Consider the following 12,856-nt stretch of genomic DNA (forward strand, 5'->3'; position numbering starts at 1 on the left):
ATATTCAAAGAACTTCAAAACTTCTTTATCCTTAAGTTTTAAACGTGTCTTAGGAACAGACAACAACAAAGTGTTTGATGACCTTAATGGCATGTTGGTCTGATAATGGGGGAGAAGATCAGATAAATAGTTTGGTGCCAAGCCTGTGAAGGACTTGTAAACGAATAGTAATACCTTGAACTTGATTCTATATTCAATGGGGAGCCAATGCAAATCAACCAAAACAGGGGTGATATTTTCCTTCTTCCTGGTCTTAAAAAATCAGCATTTTGGATCAACTGAAGGCGAGACAGACAAGATTGAGTGACCCCTAAATACAATGAGTTACAATAATCAAGTCTGGATGAAATGAATGCATGGATAACAGTTTCTAAATCTTTAAATGAAAAAAAAAAAAAGATTTGATTTTGGCAACCATCCTAAGCTCAAAAAATGCAGATTTGACAACTGAGGTTATTTGTTTGTCAAATTTAAGTGCAGAGTCAAAAATAACTACCAAATTTCTTGCATGAGAACCTATGGTGTTAGTTGTAGGAGCCAAGGTCTTTGAGAGGGTATTTGCGAAATCTGGACGTCCAAAAACCAACACTTGAGTCTTAGAGTCATTTAATTGAATTAAATTACCGCCATCCAACTGGTCGATAGTTAGTTAAGACCAGAGAATCTTGAGTAGCCTTTTCAAGCAAGGCTGTATCACTGCGTGTTTAAAACATGATGGGACACAGCCACTAATGAGGCTACTGCAATTATAGACTGGATGCATGGGCCAATAGTGTCCAGTACTTCCACAATAAAAAAAATGAGGGAATCGGATCCAATGAACAAGATGCAGGTTTCATATGACAGATCGTATCTATTAGGTTGGATAGAGACACATGCTCGAAGCTAGTCAAAGTAGCTAAATTACAGTGATCAGCAAATTAGACATTTCCAGAATTTGTGATATTAGAGTGAATATTTTGAATTTTAGTAAAAAAAAAAAAAAAAAAAACCTCTTAAAAAAAAACCTCATCGTAAACTGCAGTAAAAATGCCTCTGGAAATGTAGTAGCAATAGGTTTTAAAACCTTATTAATAGTACTAAATAAAATGTTTGGTCTACCAACATCGCTATTAATCAAATTGGAAAAATATGTTGATCTAGCAGTTTTAACAAATGTCTGATAAGTCCTCAGACAGTCTCTTAAAATTTCATAGGATACTTGCATTTTATCTTGTTTCCATTTTCTCTCTGCCTGCCTGCATTTTTGTCTTAAAACTCAAGTTTCACTAATTAGCCAAGGCTGATTTCTTATTTTGGGGTATTTCAGTTTAGAGGGAGCAATATAATCCAAAATATTAACACAAGTATAATTAAAATAAGAAATTAACTCTTCAGGGCCCATATCAGAAGAAGATGATTTAAAAGAAACAGCAAATTGAGAAAAAAAGGATCCCAAGAATTGTACAGATACATCTGGGTTAAAAGGGCGGATGTAATAACCAGGAGGGGATTGTTTCACAAGGTGGGATAAAAAAGTATTAAAACATATTGGCTTGTGGTCAGAAAAAGAACAATCTTGAATCCATAAGACAGTATCAGGTCAAGTGTGTGGCCTTTTTTATGTGTAGCACCTAAGACAAATTGGAAAAGGTTAAAAGAATCAATAGTTAGTAAAAAATTCTGAGACTAACGGCTTATCAGGGCAGCACACATATATATTAAAATCACAGAAAATCAAAAGTCTATCCACATTAGGCACAATTGTAGTTAAAAAATCTGAAAACTCCTTCAAGAAAAGTGTATTATAGCTGAGAGGTCTGTAGATAAGTGCACAAAAGATACGGTACATCAAATCCACCCGGCACAACTGCACCTCAAAGCTAGCAAAGCACTCCACAGGTAAGATTCTGCAATTAAAATTTTCTCCCACACTCCTGCACCCAGTGTTCAGTGAACTAAAAATGTTACAGTCACATGGAGATGTTTCAATAAGGGGGTCAAGTTCACCAATATTAAGACAAGTCTCCGTCATAAAAAAAATTGTGTTTGATTAAAGCCATCATTACCATAACCAAGTCAGAAGGCTGGCTCTGCATTGTCTGATCGGATGATTTAGTCTTTTGATCATGTTAGGTGAACCGCTGTTATCAAGTTAAAATTACTCCTCTCCCGGAGGAGCTTGGTCTCCTCGATCCCCAAATGGCAAGAGAACTTGGCAAATTCTGCAAAACTGGAAGAAGCCATGACTGCCTAGGGTGAAGAATGCATCGATGACGAGGCTGCGCATTTAGGCTGAAGTTAGAAGACTCTGTACTCCATAGACTTCCAGTCTTCAGGATATTACTGAAGCTCCTCCTCTAACGAACTGCCACTCCACCACGCTTGCCTCGCTTTTTATATTGCTTCTTTTTATTAAAAGTACAATCCGGTAGGCAGCAGACATCCATCCGCAACAGCAAATTAGGGGGAGGATTATAAAACCTCCCTTCACCAGAGTTACTGATACATAATTGACCATCCAGTCATGAAAGTCCAGTAAAGTTTGTCGATCATAGATGAGAACTGCAGCAACTTGCTGTAACAGCAAACAAGGCAACAGAATGAGGAGACAAACAACAGGTAACACAAACAGAGAGAGATGGCTTGCCCTGAAACACGCTGGCTCTATCTTGGTTCTCTCTCGTTCAAAGAGTTCCTTCAGATCCTAGGGTTTTGGACGACTTGACCTTATTGATAACTGTCTTCTAGACCTTTCCACCTGCCAAGTGTTCCCAAACCTGCAGAAGCTCTCGGTAAGATCCAACTCCCTTCAATCGCCTTTACCGGGATCCCTCAAGACTTGTCCGCATCTGGAAGATCTCGACTTGAGCCGTAACTCCTTCATCTGCACGTGTGCTTTGTGTGAATTCAGCCGAGAGGAAAAACTCCTGGTTTAACTCTCGGCCACTGGCCGGAAGGATACCGATGCAGTTACCCAGAATCCTGAAGCAACTTCTTACTAGAAGACTTCTACCTTTCTGAGATCTCCTGCAATGCCTGGATACTGGCTATCACTATTCTGATCCCGACAATCACTCTGGTAGTAACCATTAGCCTTATTTGCCATCGTCTGGATGTGCCGTGGGACCTCAAGATGATGTGAAAATGGACGCGCACCAAGCACCACGCAATAACCTGCCAAACGAAAACGGAAGAGATGGAGGGGTTGTGCTTCCATTCATTCGTATCGTACAGACAAAAGAACGCAGACTGGGTCAAATCTCAATTTCTTCCCAAGCTCAAAGGCAACTACGGGTTGCGAGTGTGTCACCACGAGCGGGACTTCATCCCGGGAAAGACGATCATTCAGAACATCCTCCGAAGCATCAAGAAGAACCGAAGGTGGGTCTTCGTGCTCTCCACTCACTTCCACAACAAATAATGCCACCACTAACAACACTACCCCAACAACCACCAGAAGGTGACGCGAGGGATGGACAGCATCATTCTCATTCTGCTGGAACCTCTGCCATTGTATCTCATTTCCTCAAAGTACTACCAGCTCAATTCTATGATGTCCAGATGCACCTACCTAGAGTGGCCACCGGAGGGAGCCAAGCAGAAACTCTTCTGGGCAAATCTCACAGCAGCTCTGCAGTCAACCTTCTTGGTCCATCAGGGAGAGAAGAGTGATTAGAAGAATTTTACAAATAATTTAATTGAGAATGTCAAGCGTATATTCATTTAAAGCAGTTATTCTCAAGCAGGGGGCCTCAGCAAACTTCCACAGAGCCCCAAAAAGACACAAAAAAATATTAAAAACAAAAAAAAACAAGATTATCATCAACCAACCGAATAAACTAAAATAAACAAACAAATTAATAAATAAACACATTATGGAACATTGCAAAAATGAAATAAAAGTTAAATGAAATGTAAGCATAAATAAAAACACTTTTCATTTTATTTATGCTTACATTCCATTTTGTGTTTATCTATTTACTGCAACATTCCATGACACATAATAATTTTATTATATATTTAATTTATTCTGTTAAATAACTACATACTGGAAAAGTTATGTAGGTCAACAAAAATGAATGGGGATTTATATATATATATATATATATAGTATAATCTATATATATATATATAATATTATATATATATATATTCTGAAAATATTTTCCAAGCTCTAAAACATTTTATTGGTAGGGAGTTTGTGAGTAAAAAATATATTTTTAAAAATCTTTATGCAATTAATCACAAACACACAAAAAATGACTTGCAAATTCATTGTTTAGAAAGCCTGGAAACCTTGAACATTCAGAAAGTTAAGAGTCAAAAAGGTTGAGTGCCACTGATTTAAAGCTATTAATTACAAAGACTGGTACGTAAACAATACAAAAGTGCCAATATTTGAAATTAATAACCATAAAAGAGACAAAAAGACAATATAGAGGAAGACCTAAGGATGACCACAAGTGTGTCTAGTGATGGATGGACTGAAAGAGGTCAAAGTATGAAAATGAAACTCAGTATTCAACTTGAGAACCAATGTATTATTTATTATGAGCTGCCAGCAAAACATTATATTACACAATAACAGACTAGTTCATGAAGTATTTTACAACAATGCAATGTGAATAAAATTTTGCACTTGCTTTAACAGTGAATTTGGCATTTTACAGACAATTATATTTAATGTTTGTTAATTAATACCTGAAATAAAACCATGCTTTAAATGAGATCTGGATGACTGGTGCACCGTGACTCTAAACATGTCTGAAGCTTCATGTATGATGCAATTCAATTCACTATAAAAATGTTTATCACATTTCAAAAATGTCAGAAAGGTAACAAACCTGGACTGATACATACATCTGAAACTATGTTTTCTATGAGGTTAAAGGTCAGCGGTTGCGGGAACGGGAAAGATCTTGCCAAATGAAAATGCTTAAGCAGAATGAAGAGAAATAATAGGAGGAGAAAGTAAACACATGAGCAAGCTGGGAGGAGTCTGGGAGGGATGGGGGCGGGGTTTTGATGATGGGGGTGGGGTACCTGTCAGCCTTCTGAGCCCCTGGAAGCAGCAGGGTGTTTAACTACGGTTCCTATGGACAGCAAACACTCATAAACGATGATCAGAGCTGATTTACTGTCACAACCCAACAAACGGCTTATCAAGAACTAGTGGCACTGCCAAAAACTATGATTTTAAAAGCTTAAAATAACTTTTTTACAGCCTATTTTTCAACTAAAATACCATTTGCACCTGATTTACAGAGTAAAAGCTCTTGCTTCATTTCAAGTTGTACATGAACAAAGTATTTTTTAATTTTTTTTTTTTTTATCATTTATATTCGTACGTACTCTTAAAAAAAAAAGGCTTCTGAAAGAGGTTTTTGCAGTGATGTCATTCCGTGTCAAATCAACAAAAATTTCCCGGCTAAAAAGTTTTCTGAAGGAAGACACCAATAAATCGTGATGAAAGCCAAAATACTAAACGCAGTGGATGTGTATTTACAGAGTAACCCACTATTTTGTAGAGGGGGGTCAAAATGACAATTTTCATTGAAGATTTGGAGCCCAAATTTACAGACTTAAGAAAGATTGAAGCACCATCATTTTTATCTTTACACAGAGATTGGTAGCTCTATTAGTCAAATCTGTTTACTTTATCAATCTTTGTTGCACTATATGCCAATGGTGACCATTCAAAAATGGGGAAAAGACACTTTTCAAGCTTTTCTCCAAAGTTTGAGTGCCTGTAACTCAAGAAGTATTAAAGATATCTTAATATCCTTTCAGATTTTAGTTTTTAACAAACTTTTCTTTCAGTATCTTCTTTTTTTTAAGGCTCTATATGGTTCAATCCCAGAGATATGGGGATCTCAATGTACCGTAGAACATACCTGTCTAAGTGCTGAAAATACTGTTTTTCCAAAGTTTGCGTGCCTGTAACTCAAGAGATATTAAAGATATCTAAATATCCTTTTAGATTCTGGTTTTTGATAAACTTTTCTTTTGAAATCTTAATTTATACAGCCCTATATAGTTCAATCCCAGAGATATGGAGAAGCCAATGTGCCTCAATGTCCAAATGGTGAATTGTTTACCCATATTCAGTGGTCAAAAACCAAATTTGGGTCACTTTGCATTCAGCCGATACTCATATTTGAAGAAGAATCTGAAGACCCGCCCTCCTTCTGTCGTGCGAAGGTAAGCGAACTCCTCTAACAGGTCAATGTCTAAGAGAGAAAGCTGGTCAAGGACAAATACATTCATTTTAAATTGTGATTGGAATTAGAGTCCTGCAGTGTGATAAATTAACCCTATAAAGCTATTGCACCATATATGATAGAGATTTCTGTCCATAAAAATATCAATGTCACCTTTTTACTCAGTTTGGGCTTTTTTCTTCCATATTCTCACTATATCAGCCATAAAAATCCTGATGGATCAAATATGACGAAACAAAACACATTTTGTTCAATGAACTTATAAAATAGTTTTTTTCTGGCTATTATTCCATATGTCAGGCTTTAGAGGATAAATTTTTAGACAACTGAGGGACTCAAACGCAACTATTAAAAAAACTTCAAACATTCACTGATGCTCCAGAAGGAAACACGATGCAATAAGAGCCGGGGGGTGAAAACTTTTGAACCGAATGAAGATGTGTACATTTTTCTTATCCTGCATTAAATGTTTTTTTTTTTTTTACATTTATTCTGCCCTTCAGAAGCTACATAAGATACTTGCATGTTTACCCTGATCTTCAAATTCAAAAAGTTTTCACCCCCCGCCTCTTAATGCATCGTGTTTTCTTCTGGAGCATCAGTGAGCGTTTGAACCTTTTTTTAATAGTAGTGTTCCTCAATAGTCCTCAGTGTGAAAGATAGGTCTCAAAATCATATAGTCACTGCTGGAAAGGCTTAAAAAAAATGCTGAAAACCTGTGGATCATCCATGTAACAAAACAGTATTGAGATTTAAGGGTATGCAAACTTTTGAACAGGGTCATTTTTATAAATGCAACTATTATTTTCTCTTGTGGACTATACGTAAACATCTTTTATGTGAAATATCTTATTTAGGTCAGTGCTAAATAAAAAAAATAACATGCATGTTGTACGCTCCCTCGTATTTTGGTAAAGTTAACATTTTGCAGATTCTGCAAGGCGTATGTGAACTTTTGACCTCAACTGTATTTGCCATGTTCAAGTCTATAAAAAGACTGGTTCTGTTCTAGATGTGGCCTTCATTAGCCACAGTATGTCGTTTTTCTTTAAAGTTTACTCTGTGGAGGCCCAGAAACCACAGGATGAAATGGGCTGATGGTGCAATAGATAGCTCAGTGCGGCGAAAACCTTGATATGCTAAGTTTAATGGTTTCTCGTGCACACATAAAAGCCTATATATTTTTTTATTTTTGCAAAGCACCATGAGAATTTGTAATACAATGCTAAGAAGAAACCCAAAATGCTTATAATTGCAAAATGAAAACCTTGATTCATTCGGTCATGTTTGGCAAGCACTAAATCGCTGCCTTGAAAACACACTTCTATGATAAATGTATTTTCATTAAACTTTTCATTTTCTATTGGAAAAAAACAAAAACAAAAACTAAACCAGGGCAGAAGTCTGGAAATGCAAATATGTTTCCATTCTCCGCTTTCTTTTTTCCATACTTTTCCAAACCGCATAGGAACCCCAATAATGCGAGAATTATAATAATTGTTTAAAAACAGATTTTAGATGAAACACAACACTGGACAACGAGCCGATCTTCCTGATGATCTTTATTTTGAAGGATACTGGTGACGTAGTTGAAGAAGTTCTTGTACTTGAAATAGGAAGAGAATCTATCTATCTATCTATCTATCTATATAAAAAAATCTATCTATCTATCTATCTATCTATCTATCTATCTATCTATCTATATATATATATATATATATATATATATATATATATATATATATATATATATATATAATATATATATATATATATATATAAATTACACAACAAAAACTAAAAAATAAAAATAAACAATAATAAAAAATTAAAAGCTAATTGAGAACATTAATATAAAAATAAAAGTTAAATAAAAAAACGACTTGTCTTGGTCTGCTAACACCTCAGCAACCATCAAAAAGGCACAGCAACGGCTGCACTTCCTCAGAGTGCTCAGGAAGAACAACCGAGAGTGTAAGCTGCTGGTGTCCTTTTACCGCTCTACCATAGAGAGTGTGTTAGTGTACTGCATTTCAGTGAGGTACTCCAGCAGACAAGAAAGCCCTCCAAAGAATAATCAACACAGCCCAAAAAAATCACTCGCTGTTCACTACCCTCCCTGGAAAGCATTGCTCACTCCCATTACCTCTCAAGGGCCAAAAACATCATCAAAGACACATCCCATCCAGGACACCGCCTGTTTAATCTTCTGCCCTCAGGCAGGCGGTACAGATCCTTAAGAGCAAAAACCACTTGCTTACAGAACAGTTTCTTCCCGGTTGCTATCAGGACTTTAAACTTATAAATGCACGAATGCCAAATACTATTCCAACCACGTTATTCTTTTAACTACAGTCATTTATTTCATTTAAATCTCTTCTGTCTATACTGCTGCTATACAACATGCAACATACAATATATACAATATTATGCAGTAGCTACGGATACAATATCTATAAGGACCTTCTCTAATCAGAAACCTTGGGTGGACAGTACAATCCGTGCAGCAGTAAACAAACGCACTGCTGCTTACAACGCCGGTCTTTTGTCGGGAAACATGAGTGAGTACAAAGCATCGTGCTATGCTCTCCGACGCGCATTAAGAGCCGCCAAACTCCGATACAGGGAACGAATAGAGTCACATTTCCAGCTCAATGACTCCCGACGCATGTGGCAAGGACTAAGAACCATCTGTGCCTTTGGAAATAAATCCTCTGCAGAGGTGAGAGCAGATCCGTCGCTGGCTGACGAGCTGAACACTTTCTACGGCCGCTTTGAAAGCAATCTGAGCAGCGCGAGTCTGCCGATCAGCGCGTCAGGAAACAGCAGTCAGAGCAGCGATAATCATGTGATCACCGTGTCTGAGGACGAGGTTCGGAGGGCTCTAAAGCGAGTGTGAATGTCAGGAAAGCAGCCGGACCTGATGGGATTTCTGGCCGTATTCTGCGGTCCTGTGCTGATCAGCTCGCTGGTTTCTTTACATCCATTTTTAATGAGTCTCTTGCTACATCGGTGGTTCCCACCTCCTTCAAAAAATCTGTCATCATCCCTGTGCCTAAGAACAATAACCCCTCTTGCCTGAATGACTATCGTCCAGTTGCCCTCACATCAATAGTCATGAAGGTCTTTGAGGGTCCGGTTAAAAACTTCATCTGCTCCTCAATCCCGGATACTTTGGACCCTCTTCAGTTTGCTTATCGCCCCAACAGATCCACTGATGATGCCATCTCTCACATCCTGCACTCTTCTCCTTACACACATTGACAGCAATAACAGAACTATGTAAGGCTGCTATTTTATCGACTATAGCTCAGCTTTCAATACTATAGTCCCCATCACGCTAGCTTCTAAATTCATGGACCTCGGCCTGAATTCTTCACTATGCAACTGGATTCTTGATTTCCTCACGGCAGACCTCAAGTGGTGAAAGTAGGCCAGTTTCACCTCTAACTCCATCACCCTGAAAACGTAGGAGCCCCACAGGGCTGTGTCCTGAGTCCCCTGCTCTACTCTCTCTACCCCATGACTGCGTTGTCTTCCCCACAGCTCCACATCTATATTAATATTGCTGATGATACTGTGGTTCTGGGCCTCATTTCCAACAATAATGAGACCGCATACTTGGATGAGGTAGAGAAATTAACATCATGGTGCCAGGACAATTGTCTCTCTCTGATGTGAGCAAAACCAAAGAGCTGATTGTTGACTTCAGGAAGAGACAGCAGCAGCCCTATACTCCTCTTATGATCAGTGGGACCCCTGTGGAGAGGGTGAGCAGCTTCAAGTACCTCGGTGTAAACATCTCCGAGGACCTGACTTGGACTACACACATTCAAACTCAGGTTAATAAAGCCAGGCAAAGACTGTACCATCTGAGACAGCTGAGAAAATTCAGGGTTTCACCTGCAATCCTGAAAACTTTCTATTCAGGGGCCATAGAAAGCGTATTGACTCAGTGTATATCAGTGTGGTATGGGAACAGCTCCAGTCATGATTGCAAAGCCCTGCAGAGAGTTGTGCGCTTAGCTGAGCGCATCTCAGGGTCTGCTCTCTCTCTGCAGGACATCTACCTCAAACGCTGCAAAAGCAGAGCTGTTAAAATAATCAAGGACTCCATTCACCCCAGTAACCATCTTTTCACTTTGCTGCCATCTGGTAAGCGTTTCCGTAGCCTGATGGCAAAAACTGAGAGACTTAGGAGGAGTTTCTTCCCCCAGGCCATCAGGATCCTAAACTCAAAACCAGCCTCTTAACATCTTCATGTCTCCACTTAATATTCACTTTATCAGTAAGATAATACATCATTCACTACCTCACATTGACATACTGAAAGTGTCAACCTGTTCGCACATTTGCCTCTTGTACATTCCTGTGTATCTTAATATTTAAGACTACAGTTTACTTTCATGCACATTATTTTCCACTATATATTTAATTCTACAGTATACATCTCTTTTATATATTTTATATTTTATTCTTATATTTTTATTGTTTACTTTTATTTCATTGTTTCATAGCAATATTTATGTATATTTTCATCTGTGTTGTATTCTTTAATAATTGCACTGTCCATGGAGCGTACCTGACTCACATTTCACTGCTGGTTATATATGCTCTATATAATTGTGTATGTGACAAATAAAAAATCTTGAATCTTGAATCTTGAATCTTGAAATGCACTAAATAATATGTCAGGTGGAATTACCATATCTGGTTACTAAATGTGAAAAACTATATCTCCAGTAAGGTGCAATAATACATGTGCAATAATATACACTATATGTCAATTGTGCAATAATATATCTAGTCACTAAATCTCTACTCATTCCATTTAAGTTGTACTTTTGTATAAACATACTGTGCATATCAATGTGAAGGCCAACGTGCATTACTATAAATGGTCACTTTACTCAGATTGCTCAATGTGAATATCACGACTATTTATTTGTAAAATTGTACTGTACAGTCTTATAGTCTAATTTATTGTCTGTGGTTATATGTTTGTTTTTCTAACACCAGTCAGGAGCAGTGCTCCTAATGTCGTTGTATTTCAAATTTCAAATATAGATTATTGAAAATATTACTAAAATAGCATCCCGAGATATCATACATGTCTCTGCTATTGCAATACAGTAAAAAAACAGCAAAAAAAAAATTGTGGGGAAATTACATGTTTATGTACTTTATAAAATTCTGAATGTTTTTAATAAGTACATCTACTTTTTTAGATAATGTGGAATATTAAATAATAATGATATTGTAACAAAATAAAAAGATACCTGCCAATCACTTGGTGTTCGACTTTGTTGTAAATGGAGACTTCTTACATAGATTTCTATTGTTTTTATATACAGCTAGGTATAAATACTCTAACATACTCCAACAGAAAACATTCTGCATTCAATGTAACAATAATCCGAGTCTTTACTCATTCTCAGAAAACATCTAAAGACTCATCTTTTTTGCCATCACTTGACCAACTAATACTAGCACTTACCTTTTCTTGTCTATCCTATTCTTGAAGGAAAAAAAAAAACCTTGCTATGAGTTCTGTGCTAGACTAACTGAGACTTGTCATGGCACTTGTATACTGTTGTTGTTCTCTCGTTGGTCTGATTGCTTCTATTGTTCTCATTTGTAAGTCGCTTTGGATTTTCCTGTTTTTACAAATGAGGATGTCACTAAAAGGATGTTTGGGGAGATTTTGTCCGATTTAGTTCACAATATAGTTCAGTAGGTACAAACACACACACACATGTGTGAACTGACCCTGGAACAGCGAAGGCTGCACGGCGGAGACGTAGTGAAACGCGCTGTGAAACAGGACCAGCGTGCAGCAGGTGACTATCTGCACACAGCAGCGGGAGAAACCTTCAGCGTCCGCAGCAGACATGAACCGACACAACTCTGAAACATGCTGCAGGAGCTCCGAGTATGACCTACAACACTCACACAGAGAGACACACACACACACACACACACACACACACACACGCACACACACACACACACACAGAGTGAGAGCTGATCGTACGCATCAGTCAGCATGACAGCGTTTCTCAGATCCTCACCGGCTTGCTTTCTCTCTCTGCCAATCACAGAGCGAGCTGACCACGCCCACCACCTCCAGCAGCCGCTCCCACGGCTCCGTCACCATGGACGCCTTCTCTGACAGCCTGTCAATCACATACCGCTGACTCCGCCCCCGGCCCGGAGACTTCAGACCGCCCACTTCCTGAGACCCTGGGAAATTATAAACAATTACCATCAGAATAACAACACTGCCGTCTTCTGTAGAGCTGAAACTGAATTAGTTTCATAAATTAACACTTATGTTTCGTTTATTTTCATAAAGCTGCTTCAAAAAAATCTGTATTGCATGGAAGTTGTTTCCATCATGTGATAAAAAAAAAAAACAATATATATATATATATATATATATATATATATATATATATATATATATATAAAAAGGAATTGCGACCTTTTTTTTATCTACAAATTATGAATTTTTTTTTTTTTTTTCTTTTTTTTGCATTTTTTTTTGTTTTTTTTTTTTTATACATTTTATGAAATTCTGAAAAAACGTCTTTATTAAAAGTTTTTGCAATTGCAATTTCTCCGAATTTGCATTTCGCAATTCTGTTCTTGTT

At 37.6% G+C, this 12,856-nt stretch overlaps 1 protein-coding gene and 1 pseudogene across 1 annotated transcript; one reads left to right on the plus strand and one right to left on the minus strand.

The window, feature by feature from the left end:
* Nucleotides 1-518: 518 nt before the first annotated feature.
* On the plus strand, nt 519-3,415 carry LOC122147550 (annotated as a pseudogene).
* An 8,386-nt stretch (nt 3,416-11,801) lies between these two features.
* On the minus strand, nt 11,802-12,455 carry LOC122147496 (integrator complex subunit 10-like). The gene is made up of 3 exons (XM_042770473.1): nt 12,275-12,455; nt 11,973-12,142; nt 11,802-11,860 (listed from the first exon to the last, which is right to left on the minus strand). Exons 1-3 carry the CDS (start codon nt 12,358-12,360, stop codon nt 11,835-11,837), a joined length of 282 nt encoding a protein of 93 aa, XP_042626407.1. The 5' UTR covers nt 12,361-12,455; the 3' UTR covers nt 11,802-11,834.
* Between the last annotated feature and the right edge of the window lie 401 nt (nt 12,456-12,856).

The sequence above is a fragment of the Cyprinus carpio genome, chromosome A14 (assembly GCF_018340385.1).
Source record: "Cyprinus carpio isolate SPL01 chromosome A14, ASM1834038v1, whole genome shotgun sequence".
Classification (NCBI taxonomy): Eukaryota; Metazoa; Chordata; class Actinopteri; order Cypriniformes; family Cyprinidae; genus Cyprinus; species Cyprinus carpio.